Genomic DNA, 22,996 nt, shown 5'->3' with positions numbered 1-22,996 from the left:
AGTGGTAATGAAACATTCTCTTAAACCTTTTTTTTTACAGCACGGTATGGTAATAAATACCCAGTCCTGTATTTTGTTTTCCATTGCAAATTTCTATTGCCATGTGACCCACACTGTACCTGAGTACCCATGATGGATTTGGTCGCCCTTCTTGCCATGGGAGCAAAATACAAAACATGGACATATGGGTTGAAACAGAAATGGTGCAGACCATTGACAGGTCATCACTGACTTTGGAAAATACACTTGATAGCTAGAGCTGTTTTACATTCCTTACATCCCAAAGGAGGTTCTACTTCAAACCTTTCCTGATAGCAAAACACTCTATTAGATGGTCCTGCATTGTACTTTTAAGGTTTCCTCCTGAGGGACAAACCAGCAATCCCTAATGGGTAATATATTTAATCGTTTGTCACACCAATCTTCTGTACTGTCTGATAACATACAGTACAATGGAAAACCCAGAATGCTTTGTTTGGTCAGCTGAATATACACTAACCTGAATGTTGTGTAAAGGTTAGGTCAGTCTTCTACTATGGTTAGTGTTTACTATGAACTCTAGCAACATGTATACCACCTAATAATCTCCAGAGGATTGTTCCAACTTTTTTGAACACCATTATGTGATGGAAAATGAACAACCAGGGCATGGATAGATTTGGTTTTGGTTTAGTACGTAGCATCACATTGTCTGATAGAAAGGTAGCTTTCATTGTTTTGCTATTTACGGTAGCTAATGAAGAAAACCCAGCTTAAGTAACTGATGTACCATTTATATAAAAGTTTCTTATCCAACAGTGCTGTAAGTAACTGAATACTGGCACTGATTTTGTTGCTTTGGCTTTGTACTCCAGCTTATTTTTGTAATTTTTGCTTGTTTACCACACTGACTCAACTCCAGAATTACTTAACAAGTTGAGTCAATGCATTAAAGCAGGAAAAACACAAAAATATGTGATGCAAGAGTGCGATTAGGGCTGCCTTGAGCCAAAAGACTTTTGAAAAGAAAAGCAAGAGATCAAGGCTATCCCCAATGGGTACACTTAAATGATCCAGCTCAGTTAGACCTGCTGACATCATACACTGCAAGTTTAGTATGTTTTTCTTTACTCCTTTTTATGGATAGTGATGTTAATTTCAGGCTTGGTTTTGATTTGCTTCCTTGAACCGCAGGCATTTGTACCGAATGATGGATGAAGCTTCAGCCAGCTTCTCATCGTAATCAGGGCTTTCCATCGTGATGCATGTTGTCATTTTAATCAGAGTTGCCATATGTGATTGATGCGACAGGCTGTGGCAGCTGGACCAGCAATGTGATTGGTTAGTAAGAGGAGGTGTGGGTGGAGTTATTGGCAGAGCAGAAGGACAAGGAATGGCTATTTTGCATAACAGGAAAGGGAGAATGAGAGAGAGAGAGAGAGAGAGAGAGAGAGAGAGAGAGAGAGAGAGAGAGAGATTAAGCAAGCTAAGAGAACTGGCTTGTGTATCCATTCTTCTACCCTGTTGTTCTCTTGGTATTCTCAGACTGTTTTGTCAGATCAGTGTGTTAACCCTGTCTGTGTCTGTCGGCGTCTGTGTTCACAGATGTTTGTCAGCAGATTTCTGGATGAATCAGAAAGAAGATAAATTATGTATTGATGTGCTATTTAAACAAAATTGTTTCATTAAGCGAAATTGCAAAATTTACAACTAACATTTGCGTAAAAATATTGCTCACAATGTATGACCTAATAATGGTCTTAGCTTACCACATACCCTACCTTAAGCTGTCTTTCTTGTTGTTTAAATTGCTTGGGGGCAAACTGAGCAAAATTGTGAAAGATCTTCACATCCTCTGTCTGCAGTTTACTGCATAAATTTAAGTACGCGTCCTGTCTCTGATGTCACAACAACCAAGGATTTACCCACAGCCTCTTTCATTTCACTCTTCTTCTTTTCAGGAAAAGAATGACATGTAAAGACAGGGCCATTTCTGGGCATAGGCGAACTAGCCGGTCGCCTAGGGCACCACCAGCTTAGGGGCTCCAATGAGCACCACGATGCCCCTGTCCCCACCCGACTCACCCACCCACAAGAAAGAGAGTACCAGGGGCATAACCTGGCCTGGGCATTAGGGTCTGTAGCCCCAAAGAATTTTTCTTTAGCCCTGAATAATTCTCCACTTGGACCGGTTTGTCACTGCATAACTGCACGTAAAAAGAAGTAAAAGAAGACACCAGTGTTGTAATTTTGTATCTTCAGTGAATGGAGTGTTGTATTATATCTTCAGTGAATGGAGGCAAGACCAATCAGACAAGGTTTACAGGGAAATACGTAGAAATACTCCTGTCTTATTGGCTGACAGGTCTCAATTCAGTCACTTAAAGGCACCCTGCATACTCATGTGATGTATGTAATTACCTAGTTTTAGCCATTACACAATGTGGACTAGGCTTTAAATGAAACCAAATATGCATTGATTTATGTGATAATTCTGTTATATTATACAGTTCTGAATGTGTAAACTGATTGAACATTATAATTAATTAATATATCAATGAATATATGCCATAGAGATAAGCAATTAGCTGATATAAAAGGTATGTCTGCGTGGCCACAAAAGCACATTAGAAAACATACCACATTTGTTTGTACTTGTCAGGCAGACATATATTTCTAAAATCAAGGTGAGATCTGTAAGTGAAATATAATTATAAATCATTATGAAAATGTTGCTGAAATGAGCTGGAAAATGATCTGGTCTGATAGGATACTTATTGCTTACAATTACGTTGTTGTTCACCAGGTTACTGACTCCACTAATGGTGATAAAAATGCCATGAATATGCAACACCACAGTCGTATGCCTTCATTTAGCATTTTGTTGTGATCATGAAAATAGGGACCAAAGATTGCACTTAATCTCCCTTTTACTCTGTCTCACTTACCTTTACTCAGACTCTCTCCATCTCTCTCAATCCCTCCTCAGTTCAGTGATTGCTTTATTACCATGACTACAGTGCCAAGGAAATTGATAGTAGGATAACAGTAATAATAAAGATAATGAGAGCAATGAAATGGTCATAATAGCACTTTCTTTTTGTTTCTCAGTATCATTATCATCCCAAATATATGACTATATGATAACACACACACACATTTAGAACAATGATGTAAGGTAGGAGTTGAGTGATTAATCTTGTTATTGCATGCAGGTATTTTACAGCCTGTGTGCCGGTCTTCACTTTCCCTCACACTGACATGCTGCTCCCAACAATAACTGCTGTAGGTCTGTTTAAGGGGAAAAAAAAGAAGAACAGTACTTTTTCACCTTATGGTATGCAACATTTTGTCCAAACAGATGCCTGCAGGGTTTTTAAGTTTTGTTTTTGTCTTTTTTTTGCTTCAGGCATAAGTCTTTGATTCACCTTCACTACATATGCTTGGTATCTGGTGGATGTTTTCCACTTTTTGTCATGGGTAGATTGTGGGTAGGCACTTACTATTCACCCAGTTTTGTATGTTGCTTTTGTAGGAATAATTGATGTTCTCTCACATCCACTTAGCTTCTAAAGTCCAAAGGAAAATATAATTTTGTATTTAGAAGAACTTGAGATTTGGTAGATTAAATACAATTTCACTTTACCAACTATTCAGAGTTGGCAACTTAAGCCCCAAAGTTATTTGTAATTTTTGGAAGTATCACATAAACCAATGCAAATTTTGTTACATTTAACAATACAGATTCTACCCACATTGCTCAGCAGCTTGTAAAATAGCACGTGATCCAGCTCTTTTTTTTTTCTTTTTTTTAACAATCAACAAGAAGTACAGAGGCAAAAAGCATGAATCTTAGCTTAGGCACAAAGCTACATTGTGTGGAAAAATAAGATGTGCTGTATCAAGTGCTATTTTATCAGTTGCTTACCAGTGCAGGTAAAAGACATAGCGTTAAATTAATTCATATCGTTCATTTAAGCTAAAAAACAGTCTGAGAATACCAAAAGAAAGACAGGGTAGAAGTATGGATACACAAGCCACTCACTCTCGTATTCTCTTAGTCCTGCTGTCACTCTCTCTCTCTCCTCTCAGGCCTCAGTGTGTAATTATTTTACATCTTTTAGCCTTCTGAGAGCCTGCAAGTGATTCCACAATACTGATCCAATCTAAAACAAGCCTTGTGGTGTTGTGATAGTGGAATAAACTACATCACTTCATTGTTTTTGCACTTAACTTTTTTAAAAAAATTCTAATGCTTGTAATATTTTGCCAAATGAATACAATGAAAGAGTCAACATAAGTTAAAAGAGGTAACACTTTTCATAAAGATTATATTACTACAATATGACAGCTGTCATATAGTCTTATAAAGCTTATGTATAGTCTTATAAAGCAGATTTGTATTTTTGCTTCTAAGATTTTTATGAAGACATACAGCAAACCCATGATGCTACAGTGAATGAGTTCTGTATATTCTCTGTCTTAAATAATGTTTAGTTTTGCTATTCATATTTATTATATTTTATGATGAATGCTATGGAAGGAATATAAGCGCTATTGTAGCCTAGTTTGAACATAAATAGCCACTATGTTCATTTTTACAACTACTAAAAATTATTGGTTGTACCAAGTGACATACACAGTATTATTTTATTTCTTGCACTTTGTTTAGCAGGATATTTTCACGTGGATAATTATGATAGTCTATGATAACTGGACATGGACACCTTGCAGAGATGTTTCTGTGAATGAATTCATAACCAAAGAGATTATAAAAGCAAAAACAGGCTATTTTATAGCCTGTATAAAATAATTAAGATCTCAAATTGAGATATTGGCAAAGTATTATACTGCACAAATATTTTTACTAGTACCAATAATGTAATATTATTCTGTTGATCATATTCAAATACGAATTAATTTTGCAGGCATTAGTTATCTTTCATTGCTGTGGTTCGGTACACAAATGCCATTAAACAGGTTCGGCAAGAACCCAAGCATAAAAATACAAATAAAAATAGATGGATAATCGAGTCGCCACTTTATTGCATGCTATTTTGATTTTGTTGCTTTATCTAAATATATGTAACCTGCAGTTAAAACTGTATATTACAGTGGAAAAAGATGAACATTAACAACTTCCCTGCATATCAACACGCCACAAACATGGATGTTTTAAGGTGTTTCTGATCGGCTGGTAATGGTGAAATGTTATTTAGTGTAACGTTTTCATCTACGATCAACTTTAATTACAACTATTTATGATACAGTATGTGCATGTGCTGCAAAATTCTACACTACACTAGTTTTGATCAACTCCCAACATACTGTATGGTTTCGTATTGACTTTACACCATGAAATTAATGTTCAGATGGTGCAGCCGGCCCCTGGTTATTCATTTCAGCTAATAACTGTATGGTTCATATCTAGTCTTCCTTCAGCTTTACAGAACTTAGATCTCAGTGGGCCATATTCAGAGTTAAAGTATGCAGTTACATACCAAATGTTGTAGGATTACCACAGACAAGATTATCTGACACGTTCAGCTGGTCCCAAGAAAGAACAGAAAACCTGTTAACAGAATCCCAAGTGCAGTTGTTCAGGCAATCAATAAATGCTTATGTGAAACATATCCTTGTAAAAAGCTTTAATGAATTCTCATTTAATATCATAAAAGTATTCACCCCCTTGGCATTTTTCCTATTTTGTTGCCTCACAACCTGGAATAAAAATGATATTTTGGGAGTTTGTATCATTTGATTTACACAACACGCCTACCTCTTTGAAGATGCAAAATATTTTTTTATTGTGAAACAAACAAGAAATAAGACAAAAAAAAAACAAAACAAAAAAAAACAAAAAAAAAAAAACAGAAAACTTGAGTGGGCATAACTATTCACCCCCCAAAGTCAATACTTTGTAGAGCCACCTTTTTCAGCAATTACATCTGCAAGTCTCTTGGGCTATGTCTCTAAGCTTGGCACATCTAACCACTGGGCTTTTTGCCCATTCTTCAAGGCAAAACTACTCCAGCTCCTTCAAGTTGGATGGATTCCGCTGGTGTACGGCAATCTTTAAATCATACCACAGTTTCTCAATTGGAGTGAGGTCTTGGCTTTGACTAGGCCATCCCAAGACATTTAAATGTTTCCCTATAAACCACTCGAGTGTTGCTTTAGCAGTATGCTTAGGATCATTGTCCTGCTGGAAGGTGAACCTCCATCCCAGTCTCAAATCTCTGGAAGAGTGAAACAGGTTTCCCTCAAGAATTTCCCTGTATTTAGCACCATCCATCATTCCTACAATTCTGACCAGTTTTTCAATCCCTGCCGATGCAAAATATCCCCACAGCATGATGCTGCCACCACCATGCTTCACTGTGGTGATGGTGTTCTCAGGGTGATGAGAGTTGTTGGGTTTGCACCTGACATAGCATTTTCCTTATTGGCCAAAAAGCTCAATTTTAGCCTCAACTGACAAGAGTACCTTCTTCCATATGTTTGTGGAGTCTCCCACATGCGTTTTAGTGAACAGCAAATGTGTTTGCTATTTTTTTTCTTTAAGCAATGGTTTTTTTATGGCCACTCTTCTGTAAAGCCTAGCTCTGTGGAGTGTACAGCTTAAAGTGGTCCTATGGACAGATACTCCAATCTCTATGGAGCTTTGCAGCTCCTTCAGGGTTATCTTTGGTCTCTTTGTTGCCTCACTGATTAATTCCCTTCTTGCCTGGTTTGTGAGCTTTGGTGGGTGGCCATAAGGTTTGTTGTGGTGCCATATTCTTTCAATTTTTTACTAATGAATTTAATGGTGCTCCGTGGGATGTTCAAAGTTTTGCATATTTTTTAAAAACCCAACCCTGATCTGTACTTGTCTATAACTTTGTCCCTGACCTGTTTGGACATGTCCTTAGTCTTCATGGTGCCACTTGCTTGGTGGTGCCCCTTGCTCAGTGGTGTTGCAGACTCTGGGGCCTTTCAGAACAGGTGTATATATACTGAGATCATGTGACACTTAGCTTGCACACAGATGGACTTTATTGAACTAATTATGTGACTTCTGAAGGTAATTGGTTGCACCAGATCTTATTTAGGTGCTTCATAGCAAAGGGGGTAAATACAAATGCATACAAAGTTGAAAGATTTATTATTATTATTTATTTATTTTTTTTAAAAAAAACATTTTTAAAAAAGTTATTTTTTTCATTTCCCTTCACCAATTTGGACTATTTTGTGTATGTCCATTACCTGAAATCCAAATAAAATAACAAAATAGGAAAAATGCCAAGGACATGAATACTTTTGCAAGGCACTGTATATCCGTTATATTGGCTTATATTTTCACATGTTTCAGGCTTAAAGGCCTGCTGAAGGGGTTGGCCTAGACACATACTTTTTGTACAGTGTCCTTGGGTAACATGAAAGACACTCAAGATAATTTGACTGTTTGACAGATTTCACTAATCTCAGTGGGTCACCAGGAATATCCACGTAAGAACCTGCTTATTACTAGCGTGTATAACATTCCTCATGTATCTGTTGATTTGCCATTTTAACATAAGTTGAAGTCTTAAGTAGAATGTATTCTCTCTCGGTAAGTCACTAGGGAGAAGAACATAAAGCTAAATGTATCCTAGGCATCCACTTAAATTATCAATGCTAAATACTTCTTGCAATGAAAGGACAACTTAAACACTCAACTTTTTTTTCTTTTTCTCAGAAATGGAAATGGCAGAAAAACAGACAGAGAGTGACAAGAAGAAAATAGACGAACTGATCCGGGAGAAAGACATGCTGAGTAAGGTGGGTGTGTAAAGTCAAGAGACTTTATTGTCATTTCAACCATATATAGCTGGTACAGTACACAGTGAAAAGAAACAATGTTCATTCAAGACCATGGTGCTACATAAAACAACACAGAACTGAATAAGACCTACACAGGACTGCATATAGTGCATGTGTGCAAACAGCACAAAACAGTACATTAATTACTAAAACACAACAATAGGCACAGTAAGAGTGTAATATAGTGTGTGTGAGCGAGAGTAGAAATACATGAACATGTCACCCTCACTTGAGCAGACATAGGTTTTGCATGATAAGATTTACCATATGAAAGTTTTATAATATGGGAATCGTATATTAAATATTTAAGTGATTTATTTCTGGGTGGTGGCATCAAGGGTGTCATTGTCGCCTGACATATGTGTGGAGTTCCGTATGTTATTCAGGTTTTCCAGTTTCCACCCACCTCAAAAAAAGGAAAACAAAAAACAGTATGTGGATTGGCTACACTGAATTGCTGCTAGGTGTGAATGAGTGTGAATGAGTAAGACTGTGTGTGTGTGTGTGTGTGTGTGTGTGTGTGTGTGTGTGTGTGTATGGTGCTATAACAATGGAGTCTTTAAAAAGAAATTGTGCTAAGAGTATCACTTTTTTCATATAGGTGGTTTGTTTTAACTTATTTATCCACTGTATTGTTGTGTTGTAATGCTATTTAAAGGTCAGAACACAGAATGATAATTTTAACATTCTATTATACATGTACTACCAATCTTGTACAAAATGCATTCAGACCACTTGGATAGATTTCCGAAAGATACTGACACTAGCTCAAAGTTACTACTACATATCAAACTATAGCTTTCCGTATCTGAAGTGTGTCATGTTTTTTTGGCAAACAATCATCCCATTAAAAGCTTAAATACCAAAAAGGTCACCTACACTCATTCATATACAATCAGGAACCTAGTATAATGTGAATATTACTATTGTTATATATAATGGTGGAATCAAAGAAATTAATAAAAATAATTTGGCAAGAATAATAAAAAATTAAACCTGCAAGCAGAATTTTCAGGGGCTGAACACCTCAGTGAGCCACACATTCAAAGACACGATACAATTGTTGCATAAGCAATCATAGGCAAACAGAGCCATAACTATAGGGAAAGGGATTCAAGAATGATTTGTATTTTCACACATTTGCCATTCCATTATGGGTGAACAGTTTTAAATATCAGCGTTCCTTTGATAACTTTTGTTTAGACAGGTCTCAAGATGATGTCAATAAAATGTGGTGAAGATTAGACAAAATTTGAAAGAGTACCAAAAATGGCACATACATAGATGGAAGCATATTGGCATGTTATTGTAACATTTGACCATGAATTTGTTGTCTAGCCTCAAGGTATGGTACTGAACGTGCCTACCAAGATTTGTGTCAGTGTGCAAGGTCATTGTTGAGATATGGCCTCACTTCCTATTTGGCAGCTTAGCTGTCAGATTCATTGGCCCATTACAGACAAACCATTTAGAGTATTCAAAATTATTTTGATAACCGTTGTGAGGCTTACTCTGAAGATGGTGTTTGCCAAATTTGGTGATGATTGGACAAAAATTGTAGGAAGAGTAGGAATAAAACAGTTTTTAACAATATCCAAGATAGTCGAAAGGAATTACACTTCAATTTCAGATATTGGTGTGTTAATGTCGTAACGTTAAATTGCATTAAATGCGTTAAATTTTATACTAAAATGAAAAAAACATTTAACACTAAATGGAAACAAAATATATTAACTGCAATAATATAGAAATATAGTATGATATATTTATTTATTTGTTTGTTTGTTTTTATACACACCATTCGCATTTGTTATTGTTTAGTGCTGAAACTGGTCCCTGGCAGAAAAAGAATGTTAATATTAATTTAGAAACATACATATATATGCACACAAATATAGAAAATAGATCACACTTAAACACTACACTAAATATTAAAATGCATGAATAAATTACTGGTTGAGGGACATAACTAATTGGCAAAGTTACAGTATATCAAATACATTATATCGTAATAATATAAATAATATTGTCTCAATAAAAAAGTGCACATAAAGCTGTACTTCTACAGAGTTTTGATAAAACCACTGAAGGCTAAATATGGTGCTTAATTTAAGAAATATCACTTTTCATAACTAAATCATTGAACACATCCTACACTGCTGCTGTGTGTAAGCAGATAGCATGGCATGCTCAGAAACAATAATATCAAGTTATCACATTGTGAATTCTCATACACTTCCACCCCGAGCTCCGATTTGCTCTATTAACATAACTATGGAAATGAAGTGCAATTCACAATCGAGTAGCTTACTGTGCTACTGATCTCCAGAATATTGCGGTATTATTGTGGATATGGAGATGAGTGGCCATTCATATTTAATTGGATTGGAAATACGCTGCCGTCTACCACATGCACACACACAATATACACACACATTCTTATACAGACTTGGCTCCTGAAATTGGCTGTACATCTGAGTCCACCTCCCTTCAACTACTTTACACTAATGCATCTGAAATGAAAATATATCCTTCATTTCAATCAAGTGGCCAATAACAGCTGATATTTTAAAATGACACCACTCACCAAATAAGTGGTTTTGGTAGCAAGGTAGCATCTTTCATATAGACATGCTTTGTGTGTGTGTTTAGAACATGATCAAGGCAGCAAATGCCACTGAGAAGCAGTTAAACTTGGTGAAGCTGCATGAGCAGACAAAGAAGACGTTGGATCAGGAAATTCTCAACTACCGAGACGAGGCGCAGAAGCAGCGCAAGATAATATTTCAGCTTGAAAAGGAGCGGGACCGCTACATCAACGAAGCCAGCGACCTCACACAGAAGGTAACCCCCCGCATGCAGACACTGGGTTGAACATAGCCATACTTTCATATGCACCCCTCCTCCCCCCACCCAAACTCAGCTTATGATTTGTACTATATCTCACCAACAGCTGAACACCAAAACATCATCATTCAAAGACAAGCCATTTTATACACTGTTTAGTTGCACTGTAAAAGAAATTTTGTTCACTAAACTTAACTTATTGAGTTGTCTTTTTGCTTTGACTCAGTTAATTTGGATTTATGTAAAATAAGTAATTTCAACTTAAAAAGTTTTGTTGATATATTTGAATAATTGACCCAACTACTCGTTTCAAGTAATACATACTTCCCAAGTTCAGTTGAAATACTGTTATAAAAGTAAGGTGAACTTAACTTTTTCAAGTTGCCTGTACTAAAATTCGAGTTCATTTAACTTAATTTGGCTTATTTTCCTAACTTACATTAGCAAGTTCAACCAAATAAATAAGAACCCATTTTTCCATATGAAAGACTTTATCAATTGTTTCACTTATAAATTTACAAATGTAAACAGAACAAGTCAAACAGGTTCAAATATCCAGAGTTACAATAGCCAGTGTTTCTTTTAACTCTTTAAGTAAAAGGTTAAAAAATTAATATTGTGCTAAGATCAATTTGAGTAAACAAAAATCTATTACAATTGTAAAAAAATAAATTAAATGACATGAATTTCTAAAAATAAACAGAAAAAGCTAGCAGAAATCTGTTTTTGCCTAATAAAATTACATTTAAATTGCCCAGTGTTTAAAGGTGGAAATCTAAAACAAAATTGAAGTCATGCTGTTGAGGTATAGAAACTGTAACATACACAACACATGAAATCTCTCTTACAAGAAATGCATAACACCCATCTCTACGTCAGCAGTTTATTTTTAAGTGAATGTACTCATGCACTGCAGGAATGAGCTCCAATGTTCATGAACAGCCTCTGAATGACTTCAGTGGTGTATTTGAAGTTGTTGGGGTAGTTTATGTTAAGTGCATAAAGCAATACCATCAAGTTGACAAATGCATTTGGTACATCAAGACTGCGTAGAACAACAACATCTTTGATTACAAGGGCTACATCACTGCAGTCACACGGAATAGGGTCCATCACATCATCCACAACTGTAATGATTCCAACAGTCATGCCCTTGATTAACTCTTCTTCAGAACCTGTGTGCTGTATTAAAAACAAAGATAAACATTAAAATGAGCTTTCACACATACAACCTCACAAGCTCAACGACTTAAGAACAGCATGAGTGAACCGATCTTAACTGTAATAGTTATCGCACAAAAAGAATTAATATTTAGAAGGTGGAAAGCATTACAGTACAACTTCCTGAAATGTATCATCTCTCATGAAAATAAAACAAGGTAAACTCCATCAAAATAGTTGGAAATATCAATACATGGACTTCCATTATCTGAACATGTTCCAACATCCCTTCTTACTTTCCTCACAGACACTTAGCTCAAAGATCTTTAAGAAGTGAGATGGATTCTCCCGCACGTACAATAGTAGCCCCAGCAGTACTGCAGCCCTCTTCCTGTTATTTGATGCCTCAAAAATGCAAATATTTCAAATTCAAATTATGCAGGACAAGAGAAATAGCAAGAAATGAACTGACCACAGTATTTACAAAACAAGTACACTTGAAATAAATCTCCTCACATTTTTATCCAGGCTTTCCAGTATGGTACTCATTTCTGCGATGCCTGCATAGCGCCTTGAGTGGTACAAATACAGCAGCTTTGAGACATGTTTGTCAAGACCCTCATAAAAGCACTTGCTCAAGTCCATGGACACAAGTCTGGTGAATTCTGTGCTGATCTTCAGTCATTACAGAACATCAAACAAATATAACACAGAAACATGTTAAACAACACTGCAAAAAAGGTCATTTGAATTTTCACAGTGCAGGTCAAATGTCATAAGGTTCCATTCCAAAGTACTATAGCACTGCTGTACAATGCCAAGTCCATAAAGTTACACTTTTCTTTAGGTAAAAGAACAAAAAAATGCAAGTTTAATAATTTTTTTCATATTGTATATGACAAAAAAGACAGTTACTTCAGTGCCTGAAGTAATTCTATGAAGAGAAGAAAAAAAGTCATTAAAAAATGTAATAAACAGTGTATACAAGCAAGATCAGGACCAAAGTAATAGATTCTCACCAAATCTCTTGATATATTTCATGGCCAGCGGTTCATATTCATATTGATATTGTAGGCAAAGCTAATGAGGGAAGCATTACAGTGGAAGCAGGAGCATCAGAAAATGACAGGTTATATATATATATATATATATATATATATATATATATATATATATATATATATATATATATATATATAATATAATTTATTTTACATTTAAAGACTTGCATACTTAAACAAACTGCTTAAAATCTAATAAGTGCAAGCATAGCCACAAATATTAACACAACCATTCAGGAGTAAAGTAATTCATAGCAATGATGAGTTATCTTTTTCCTTTGTTGTATTTATTAACCTTAACGATATTATAGGCTATGCATTGTAGTATACGACTGTTTTCATCCACTTAAGATAGGACTTGGCCTGTAAATTTCAGTATTTGACTACTCACCTGGGTTAATGCAAGCACACATCACAGAGCACGCGCCCACACAGAAAGCATGTGGGTGCCCGAGTCAGACAGTTTAGTGATGGGAAGTTCGGATCATTTTACTGACTCGGATCTTTGAATCTCGTTCAGCAAAATAAACTAATCTTTTTTTGAGTCATTTAGTTCATTTCAGCAGAATAAAATTTAAATGTTACATGTTAAATTTCCCAAAACCTCTAGTGCTTATGCAAACGTTGATCACATTTGGAATAAAAAATAAACTATAGGCTAATGCAGCTGTCATGCAGCTAGTTAGTGAGAATATAATCTTTGCTGCACCAAACAAAACTGTTGTAAACGTAAACCCAGTGTTTGCTAGATTATTCAGCTAAGGCTAATGTACAGTAGCTGTATAGTTGCCCTAACAAATAGACAAAGCAACAAAGCAAAATATGCTACTGCTATTATTACTACCATTGAAAGCAACTTATTTTGATTTATATTAAGTCAAATGCTTAATAATCTTTTTTTAATAAAAATACAAAAATAATACTAAAACCATAATAGTTTTTCTAAAACAATTTAGATAGCGCTCTGAAACATTGTGAATATTTTTTTGTGGTAGGAAGTTCTGGGCATATAAGCTTAAAGAAAGGCATTATTATTTCATAACTGCATTACATTACAGATTTATCATTGCACACGCTCACACACACACACACACTCTCTATCTCTCTCTCTCTCTCTCTCTCTCTCTCTCTCTCACACACACACACACGCACTCTTTTGCAGTAACAAATTATACTGGCATAATAAAGTTGTAATAGGTGAATGCGGGTATGCTAATGAATGTTAAATGTCTCACACCTCACCATGACTTCCCAGAGAGTCATTTATCAGTGTTACTGTTTAGATAGTATTACTGTATGCATTTTTATTGGAGCGTTTATGAGTGCCCTGAAGGGTAAAGTAAATAAAAAAAAAACAACAACAAAAAGACATAAACAAAATTAGTTTATTTGTTGTTTTTGTTTATTCTTATTATTCCTTATGTAACACACACACACACACACACACACACACACACACACACACACACACACACACACACACACAAGCATGTACATAAATGGTTATATGAGTACACTCATTCTGATATATTATTTTTACTATAGTAATAGTTCACAGGGACTTGTATGGTGAACACTAAACTGCAATAAATGTCATCAAGCGAAAATATTTTTGAATATAGTTACATTTATCTAGTTTTTCTTAATAGAAGATTACAATGAACCAAATATAACATCATTAAACCTATTTCTAGAAATTATTACTCATTTCAATCTTATAGCTTTTTTATTCTATTGGCAGGTAATTTTGCTTCTTTCGAGAAATAAATGCTTCAAATGAGCCAAATTATCTGTCAATAGAAGAAGACTATTTCAAGGGTGAAATGAGTACAAAGCGCTTACAATAGGTTTAATAATCTTATATTTGGTTTATTGTTTCATATATATATATATATTTTTAGAGAAAAACAGTTATTGAATTACAACTAATAATTCTATACTGAAGATGACTTATTTTTAAGAAAATAACACAGCAGTTGGAAAGCAATGTTGAAATTAATTCAAGTAGTAAGGGATCAAGAAAATATTTTACCAGCTGCACTCTAAAAAACACTGGGTTAAAAACAACCCAACTTGGGTTATTTTTAGCCCAGCAGTTGGGTAAATATACGACAGAACACATTTTGGGCTAAACTAACCCATCAAGTTGGGTTGTTAATTTTAACCCAGCAAATGGGTTGTTCCCTTTCAAAGGGAACTCCACATTGCATTTAGCATAACACTATGGGAGCGCCCCTCGCGTGTGACCAGCATCTGAAGCTTGTGTAATATCATGCCTGTTTATAGGCCTGCCATGATCAGATGACGTGGCAATTAAGCGCATCGCATGATATATATATGGCACCTATGAACCACGCCATCAGCCTTATTATCTTCAGTGAGACTGCATGTCGGTTTTTTGTGTAAAGAAACAAAAAGACGCTTCATTTCCTCTCTATCTTTTCTTATTATCTCTGGACTTTTCTATCCCTTTAAAAAAAAGAGAACAAAAAAAAGGAATGAATGAGAGAGAAAAATATGACTGAGAGAATTCAGGAAGTGTGTTGCGTGCTCCCATTTCATCATGGGGAGGAGTGCACACTTTCTGTGTGAAGTGTCTAGGGATAGGGCATGCAATGACAGCCTCGAGAAGGCTGAGCATTGTAACGCCTACATTAGGTAGCTCCGCTCACAACTTGCTCTTTTCTCGAAGGCTGAAGCGAGTTGGGTTTCAGAGCCTCACGGATCTGGGCTGGCCGCTGCTGAGGCAGCAAGCCATCTCAGGTCCGGGGATCTCTTATGAATCCGGAAGAGGAGCCGGGCGCTGCTCTATCTCTTGCTCTGTTTTCCAGGTCTGGCTCTCTGCTGGATTTTGGAGCTCACGTCGTGACTCCTTCTTCCGCTATGGAAAGCCAAAAGGGAAAACACACACACACACACACACACACACACACACACACACACACACACACACACACACACAAATAATAGTAATAATTCCTCTCTGATTCCGAGGAGCCAGAAGAATGTGCTAAAAATTAAGAGCAGCATATAAAGAGCTGCTTGAAGTGATAACTAAGGCTGGATGTGCTTTTTTCTCCCCAGTGAAAGTAAATCCCTCACACTGCAGAAAACTCCCCTTTCTTCCAGAAGTGCATGACAAAATATCAGGCTTCTGGGGGAAAAACCACGCATAAGCCGTATTTATAACCCCACGATGTTGGATTATTCGGCCATTGTGGGGAATGAATGGCATGGCTATTTAGCTATGCTGAAGGTGGAGGAGGCGCTTGCGAGCTACCTCTCTCCATCAACAGCAGGTAATTTAGGTGGGCCAACTTTGCCATTCAAGCCACCATGTAAGGCCACCATCTCATTGGTGGGCAAGGCCTATGCAGTAGTAGTTTTGCTTGTGGGTCACTGCAGACAATGACAGTATTGCAGGCCTACCAAGCAGACCTGCTGAGTGAGCTCGACATATGGCGGCATTCAGCCAGTTCCTTCCCTGTTGTGTCGAGTTCACCCGGACAGCCACGAGTGTATTATACAAACTGCAGCCCGCCAACCCCCACAGACAGCCAGAGGAACCGGGCAGCCATTGTATACATTCTGGGCAACTGGAATATAGGGGCAGACATCCTGCTGAGGCAGGGGCTTAGGCCCAGAGATTGGTGGCTCCATCCACAAGTGATGGAGTTCATATGGCGGAGGTTTAGCCAAGCGGAACTGCATGTGTTTGCCTCTGAGGAGACAACACACGGCCCGCTGTGGTTCGCCCTCACTCCTCCCGCACAATTAGGGCTGGACGCCACGGTGCATATGTGGTCAAGGTCACATCTGTACGCTTTTCCCCCGATCGCGCTGCTCCCACAAGTTCTAGCGAGAGTTCGCCAAGGCATTCTATGTCTGCTGCTAGTAGCACCTTATTGGCCAGCTCAAATATGGTTCTCAGAGATAATATCCCTGCTAGATGGCACTCCTTGGGAGATTCCCATCCTCAGGGATCCACTGTAGACCCAGTGAACTGCGCAATAGCTACAGTCCTGGAGTTCTTACAAGAACGTTTCTCAGCTGGGTGGGCTCCTTCTACAATCAAGGTTTACGTGGCCACCATTTTGGCCAGCCACACCCCTGTTGATGGAGCCTCTGTGGGGCAACATCCTCTAATTTCGAGGTTTATGCAAATTGTCAGGTGGCTGAGGCCCATCTGCAGGCCGCGCATACCTTCCTGGGACCTTTCTGTGGTCCTGGAAGGTCTGTCATGTGCCCCATTTGAGCCCTTAGAGTGGATCTACTGTCTCAAGCCGGAGGGCTGATTTATCACCCTCAGCCGGAACTATGGAAACTTTGGGTCTGGCCCCTGAGGGGCACCAGCTCATAGATTCTGGTCTCACAACTGAGGTTGTAGAGACCATGTTGAACCCTAGAGCACCATCCATGAGGAAATTGTATGCGCTCAAGTGGTGGCTTTTTGTCTTGTGGTGTGAGGAACTCCAGCTAGACCCAATGAACTGCACAATAGCTACAGTCCTGGAGTTCTTACAGGGACATTTCTCAGCGGGGTGGGCTCCTTCTACAATCAGGGCTTATGTAGCCACCATTTCGGCCAGCCACGCCCCTCTTGATGGAGCCTCTGGGGGGCAACATCCTCTAACTTCGAGGTTTATGCGTGGTGTCAGGTGGCTGAGGCCCATCTGCAGGCCGTGCATACCTTCCTGGGACCTTCTGTGGTCATGGAAGGTCTGTCAGGTGCCCCAGTTGAGCCCTTAGTGTCAGCCTCTGAGAAGCTTTGACTCTCAAGGTAGTTCTTCTGCGGGCCCTGACATCTCTCAGGCAAGTAGTAAATCTACAAGCTTTCTCAGTGCCCCTTTCTGGCCTGCCTTTACCCCTGGATTAGCCAAGGCCTTCCTGTATCCTAGGCTGGATTACATTCCTAAAGTGCCTACATCTGCTGCCCAGCCTGTGGTGTTGCAGGCTTTCTGCCCTCCTCTGTTCCTCACCCCGGAACAAGAGAGAATGCACCTGCTGTGTCCAGTAAGGGCTCTCTGTACTTACGTCCACCGCTCCGGCCAGTGGCGTAAGTCGGAGCAGCTTCTGGTCTGCTTGGCGGCGACAGTAGAGGTGATGCTGTGTCAAAGCAGCGCATCTCTAATAAGATAGTGGAAGAAATCTCTATCGCTTATGAGGCACGCAGTCTCGCTACACCTCTGGGCATAAGGGCTCATTCCACTAGGGGGTTCACCTCCTCGAAGGCTTTGTCCAACGGGGTATCCTTACAGGATGTGTGTGCTGCTGCAGGGTGATCTACGCCAGACACATTCATACGATATTATTGCCTGGATATTCATTCATACCACATTACAAACAAATATGTCAACATGGTATCTCATTTATTTATACACAAACCGGTGCTCAGTAATGTATTGCTAGAGCTGCTAAAGTGATGTTTATATATGGACTTTGAAGTAAATGATTCAAATAAGCCATATATTTTACAGGAAAACAACAGATTTTGATCAAAGGCAACATTTAAAACATCAAAAAAAAAAAAAACTGAGTAACCAACCTACGATCCAGTGGGCATTACAAACAAGTAAACCAAAGTGAACGAAGATAGTGGTGCATTTAATGTCCTGTAAACTGGTCTGTTATCGCACATTTTGGCTTTTTCTAGTGTACAGTAATGGTTTTATGGATAAATATATTGATTCGTACCTTCAATCTTAAAACAGATGTGTTAAAAATTAACACATGATGCATATCTAGTTAAGGACAACACAGTTTGTGTTGCTTTCAACACATGCTGGGAGTTAGTACATTTCCACACAAAGATAATATAACAATAAAATAACACAGAGATGTGTTGTTTATACTTTTTTGCTCTATAATTATCCTAAAAGGCAATGCTAAAATTCTGCTAAAATGCTCACAAAATACACAAACAATTGCATGAAATTCAGGTGACATTCATTAAAATCATTTAAACATTTGACAGATGGAAGAATTGGACTTGATGCATCTTCTTTCAAATCTCCCTGCTATCTGGGAAGACAAGAGTCCCACTCCCTTCCATTTGAAAAGCTGTAAAAGAGCAAAAAGAGTGTTAATTAGTTGTTAGCTGCAAAATACTGTATGGACAAATGCCTTTGGGCTACAACTAAGAAATTGCGTTAAAAAATCCCAAATTGTGTAATTGTGCAAATGTGACCTCCACTCTCCTAATAAACAAAATGGTGCTGTAGACTCACCAGGAAAATCTAGCTAAATATTTATTTTCCCACATGTAGCACCTCACCTAATTAAGTCAACCAATACTACAGAGAGAGTAAAAAGCAATACAACCTACTGTAACCCCCAACCTCTCTTTTTGTCATGTTAACCTTTTGAAAAACTTGTGGCCTCGACATTACTGAGCTAGCTAAGTTCCGTTACCCGCTGACTGCACCTGTTAACCAGCATTAACATTCACCGAATACATGAAGAAACATGGATCTAACCCATCCTCCTAATGTTAATTACTACAGCTTGCTTTGTCCAAAACATTTGCTAGATGTAAGCAACATTAACCCACTCTCTGTATTACATTTACATTTACATTTATTCATTTAGCAGATGCTTTAACCAAAGCGACTTACAAATGAGGAAATACAAGCAAAGACCAGAGAAAAACATTGTTGAATGATTATCAAAGACCGGTAGGCTAGATGAATATGTCAAAGTTTAGCCAATATACTTTTCAAGTATTACAAATTTAATCAGGTTAAAAGAATCAAACAAAAAGTTCCAAACAGTGACCTGAACAGCAAAACTTTATGGCACAAAACTGAACTGCACAAATTCAATCACATTGTGAGGCAAATGAACAATAATGAATGAATGAATGAATGAATGAATGAATAATAATAATAATAATAATAATAATAATAATAATAATAATAATAATAATAATAATATAATAATAATAAAATTATAACACAAAACAAAATTTCCTACATTTCTCAGCCCTTGCATGGGAAACAAGTTCACTGTCGGCAGTGTGCCTTTTTGTCATCTCCTAGTATGGACAATATCCACTCCATAATCTCCCTTTCCCTTTCTCAAGCTTTACAATATGACTTACAACAGAATAGTTCTGTACATTATAGATACACTGTCAGAGAGAGAGAGAGAGAGAGAGAGAGAGAGAGAGAATTTTAATTCTGCCTCTTCTTATAGTCTGTCCCATTCATTTTCTATTGCCAGTCTAACTGTTTAAATGTTTCTCACTTTTCCAATGGCTGAATTGTTTTGGGATAGTTTCAGGTCTTTTGCATGGTTTTTGAGATGTAGTTAATCTGAATTGTTAATTCAGGGCTCATTGTTATGTCATCCAGCTCAATCAAAATATATTGACATGAGGCACTGTTGTTCATTACACTTTATACGTCTTTAAAATCCACTTTTCCTCCACTTTGCCAGATCCTGTAGCTATACCCTGGATAAAAGCAGATAATTGAGAGGATATGTTACTTCCTGCATATGCAGCATCTTAGGGGTAACAAATTTAAACCCTTCTGCTTTTCAGCTCTTCTACAGGGAGTCTGCTAACCTTTCAGCTTACTAATTTGCCACAGAACACCCAAGGGCTTACAGAAACAAACCTGGAGTGTTGTAAAACCATTTCTTTTAGCTAATGAGGACGCCTCAGTTCCAGCTTTTCTCCCTTCTGAATCAAGCTTTGAAAGATGTTGGAAACATTTCCCAATGCCCAGAGAGAGTTGACAAAATGGCTTTGCAGGCAGAAGCAATGGTCGATAAGTCAATATCACTCTCATACATGTGAGCAGCATGCTTGAACAGAGAGCACCATGATGGCTTTTTTTAATTACCAACTTGTTCTGTAATTCATCTAGAAAACTATGCAGGCTAATGGGTCCATTTCTAAGTAGTTATATATATTTTTTCAAAGGTAATAAAGTCATTAAGAAGAATTAACAGTTAGCAGAAACAACCATTTAAGCTAGACCTTTTTGCAATTATTGAATAACAGTTCTTCTCATTTGGTCTTGCTCCCATATTTGTCCAAGTAATGACTGAAAAATGACTCAACTTTCTGAGCCTTCCCATTTATTTCACAAAAATGCTGTTAATAGGCTTCATGCAAAAGCTTGTCGAATATATTGGATTTAAACTTGACCAATCTAACCATTCATGTGGAAACAGCAATACCATAGTAAAATTTTAAACACCAGGCCTTGCTCATGCATTATACAAACTGCTGTTTGTTTATGTGTACATGTTTTTATTAGTCTAAGTTTATTTTGACTGGAGGCCTAATGTTTAGCCAAGAGATACCAGTTCTTAGGTGCAAGGTGTAAACAAGATGTAAACAAGGTGCATTTGCAATGCTCACGACCCACTCTAATGTGGCCAGCATATAGTGATGATTTTTTAATTGTAACAACATGCATCATTTAAGTTATGTGAAAAGGTACAAAGTATAAGCTTAGTCTTAACTGGTTAGTGTTCATTCTTTTACTTATGAATTAATGTTTTATTTGCACAGATGTTAGCGTAGTTAGGTCACAGAAACGTATGTTAGAGGTTAGATTGGGTCAGAAGTGCTACTTCCAAAGAACAAACTTCTGCTCAGAGTGGACAATTGACAGTGAATTAAGATTGGTAGCATCTGTCGGTAATATGACAGCTACATGATGATAACTCTTTGATGGGAGGAAGATCAATTGCATTTGAACGGCTGTAATATGTAATAATGCCTCTTATTCAGTTGGGATTTAGACGCTTGACTATACCACGGACATGGTTTGGAAATATTAAACATTGATTTTGTTTCTTTTGATCTCATTGACTTCACACATTCTCTCTCTCTCTCTCTCTCTCTCTCTCTCTGTCTCTCTTTTTTTTGTGCTCACTCTAGTATTTATGTCAGGGAATTATTTTTAAAGGAAGACAAGCTTTGATTCGTATTAGCTGCTTAGTAGGTTTGACGGCCTTATTTTTATTCGACTAGTGTCCAGAGTCCAGATCATTAAATGTTCTATAAAGAGAAAACATTTTCCATTTGCTGTTGCTAGATTAATCCTGATTCATTCTAGATTCAACTGAAACAAACTGTTGTTAATGAGTCTATTGTGATGAGAAATTAGTATGAGATAGTTGTATAGGGATGTATTCAGAGTTGAGTTATGCGTACGAAGGGAGATTTAATACCAGAATTGCACACATCAGTATTCAGGCCTCCGATGTAATTACAGACCTAAGTGCTATTCTGTGATTATACAAGAGGCATGTGGGGTGGAGTCTGATGTAACCACAATGTGTCACTCTGAAATTTTGTTCATCACAAATGCAGAAAAAAAAAATTCGTAAAAAATCAGAAAAAATAGTCTGCTCATGGATATAAAACAATTGCAAACAAAACACAGGTTTATCAAAAAATAAAAAATGCATTGTTAAATATATACCCCTAAAGAATATTTAAAGGCAAACAAAATGACATTCTTGAAGATTCTTGATAGTGAAGGAGGCAAAGAAGAACCCTAACATAACAGGCTCAATATTGCAACGTTTATTTGATCTTTGTGGGTGTAATATTTCAGAATAAATTATTAGGCACCACCTTCATAAGAACAAGCCTTTTAAAAACTTAGTAAACCTAATTACAAAAGACAAATGGACAAGGTGATAAGCATTTAGGGGTTAAAATATTTTCTCAATCCCAGCTTTACTTTTATAGAATTAATTCTTTTTTTTTTTTGCCTGGCTTTTCACATTTAAATTTGACCATGCTCTCCATGATTGGATTAGCCTGGGGTACCATAGCACTCTAATGCGGCAAATCCATGTAATTCGCTTCCAATTCAGATTTTAATTTGACATATAATGTCTTGCATTGACAGAGACAGTGCAGGCAGAGCTGCTGAGAGGTATAATAATAACAACACCCAACTGATGTTTCAATCAGGCTCCATTGAAATATTCTAGGCCTCTCACTGTCAAACAAGTGAACAGGTACTCCTGGATTTGTCAGCCAACACCGACATAAATCAACTTGGCTAAGACAATGTGGCTCTCTCAGGGGTATGTTGGGCCGGTAGGAGGAAAGACAAATAGAAGGAATCGTGATT

At 37.3% G+C, this 22,996-nt stretch overlaps 1 protein-coding gene across 3 annotated transcripts in view; it reads left to right on the top strand.

Moving 5' to 3' along the window:
* cfap58 (cilia and flagella associated protein 58) overlaps window positions 1-22,996 on the top strand; it is a 134,263-nt gene that overhangs the window by 24,235 nt on the left and 87,032 nt on the right. For all 3 annotated transcript variants that reach the window (XM_017456834.3, XM_017456835.3, XM_053676090.1), the window contains exons 8-9: window positions 7,697-7,779; window positions 10,474-10,665. In XM_017456834.3, coding sequence (XP_017312323.1) covers window positions 7,697-7,779; window positions 10,474-10,665 — 275 coding nt within the window. The remainder of the gene's footprint in view (window positions 1-7,696; window positions 7,780-10,473; window positions 10,666-22,996) is intronic.

Source organism: Ictalurus punctatus, chromosome 26, assembly GCF_001660625.3.
Source record: "Ictalurus punctatus breed USDA103 chromosome 26, Coco_2.0, whole genome shotgun sequence".
Classification (NCBI taxonomy): domain Eukaryota; kingdom Metazoa; phylum Chordata; class Actinopteri; order Siluriformes; family Ictaluridae; genus Ictalurus; species Ictalurus punctatus.
This window is presented reverse-complemented; position numbering and strand designations above follow the sequence as displayed.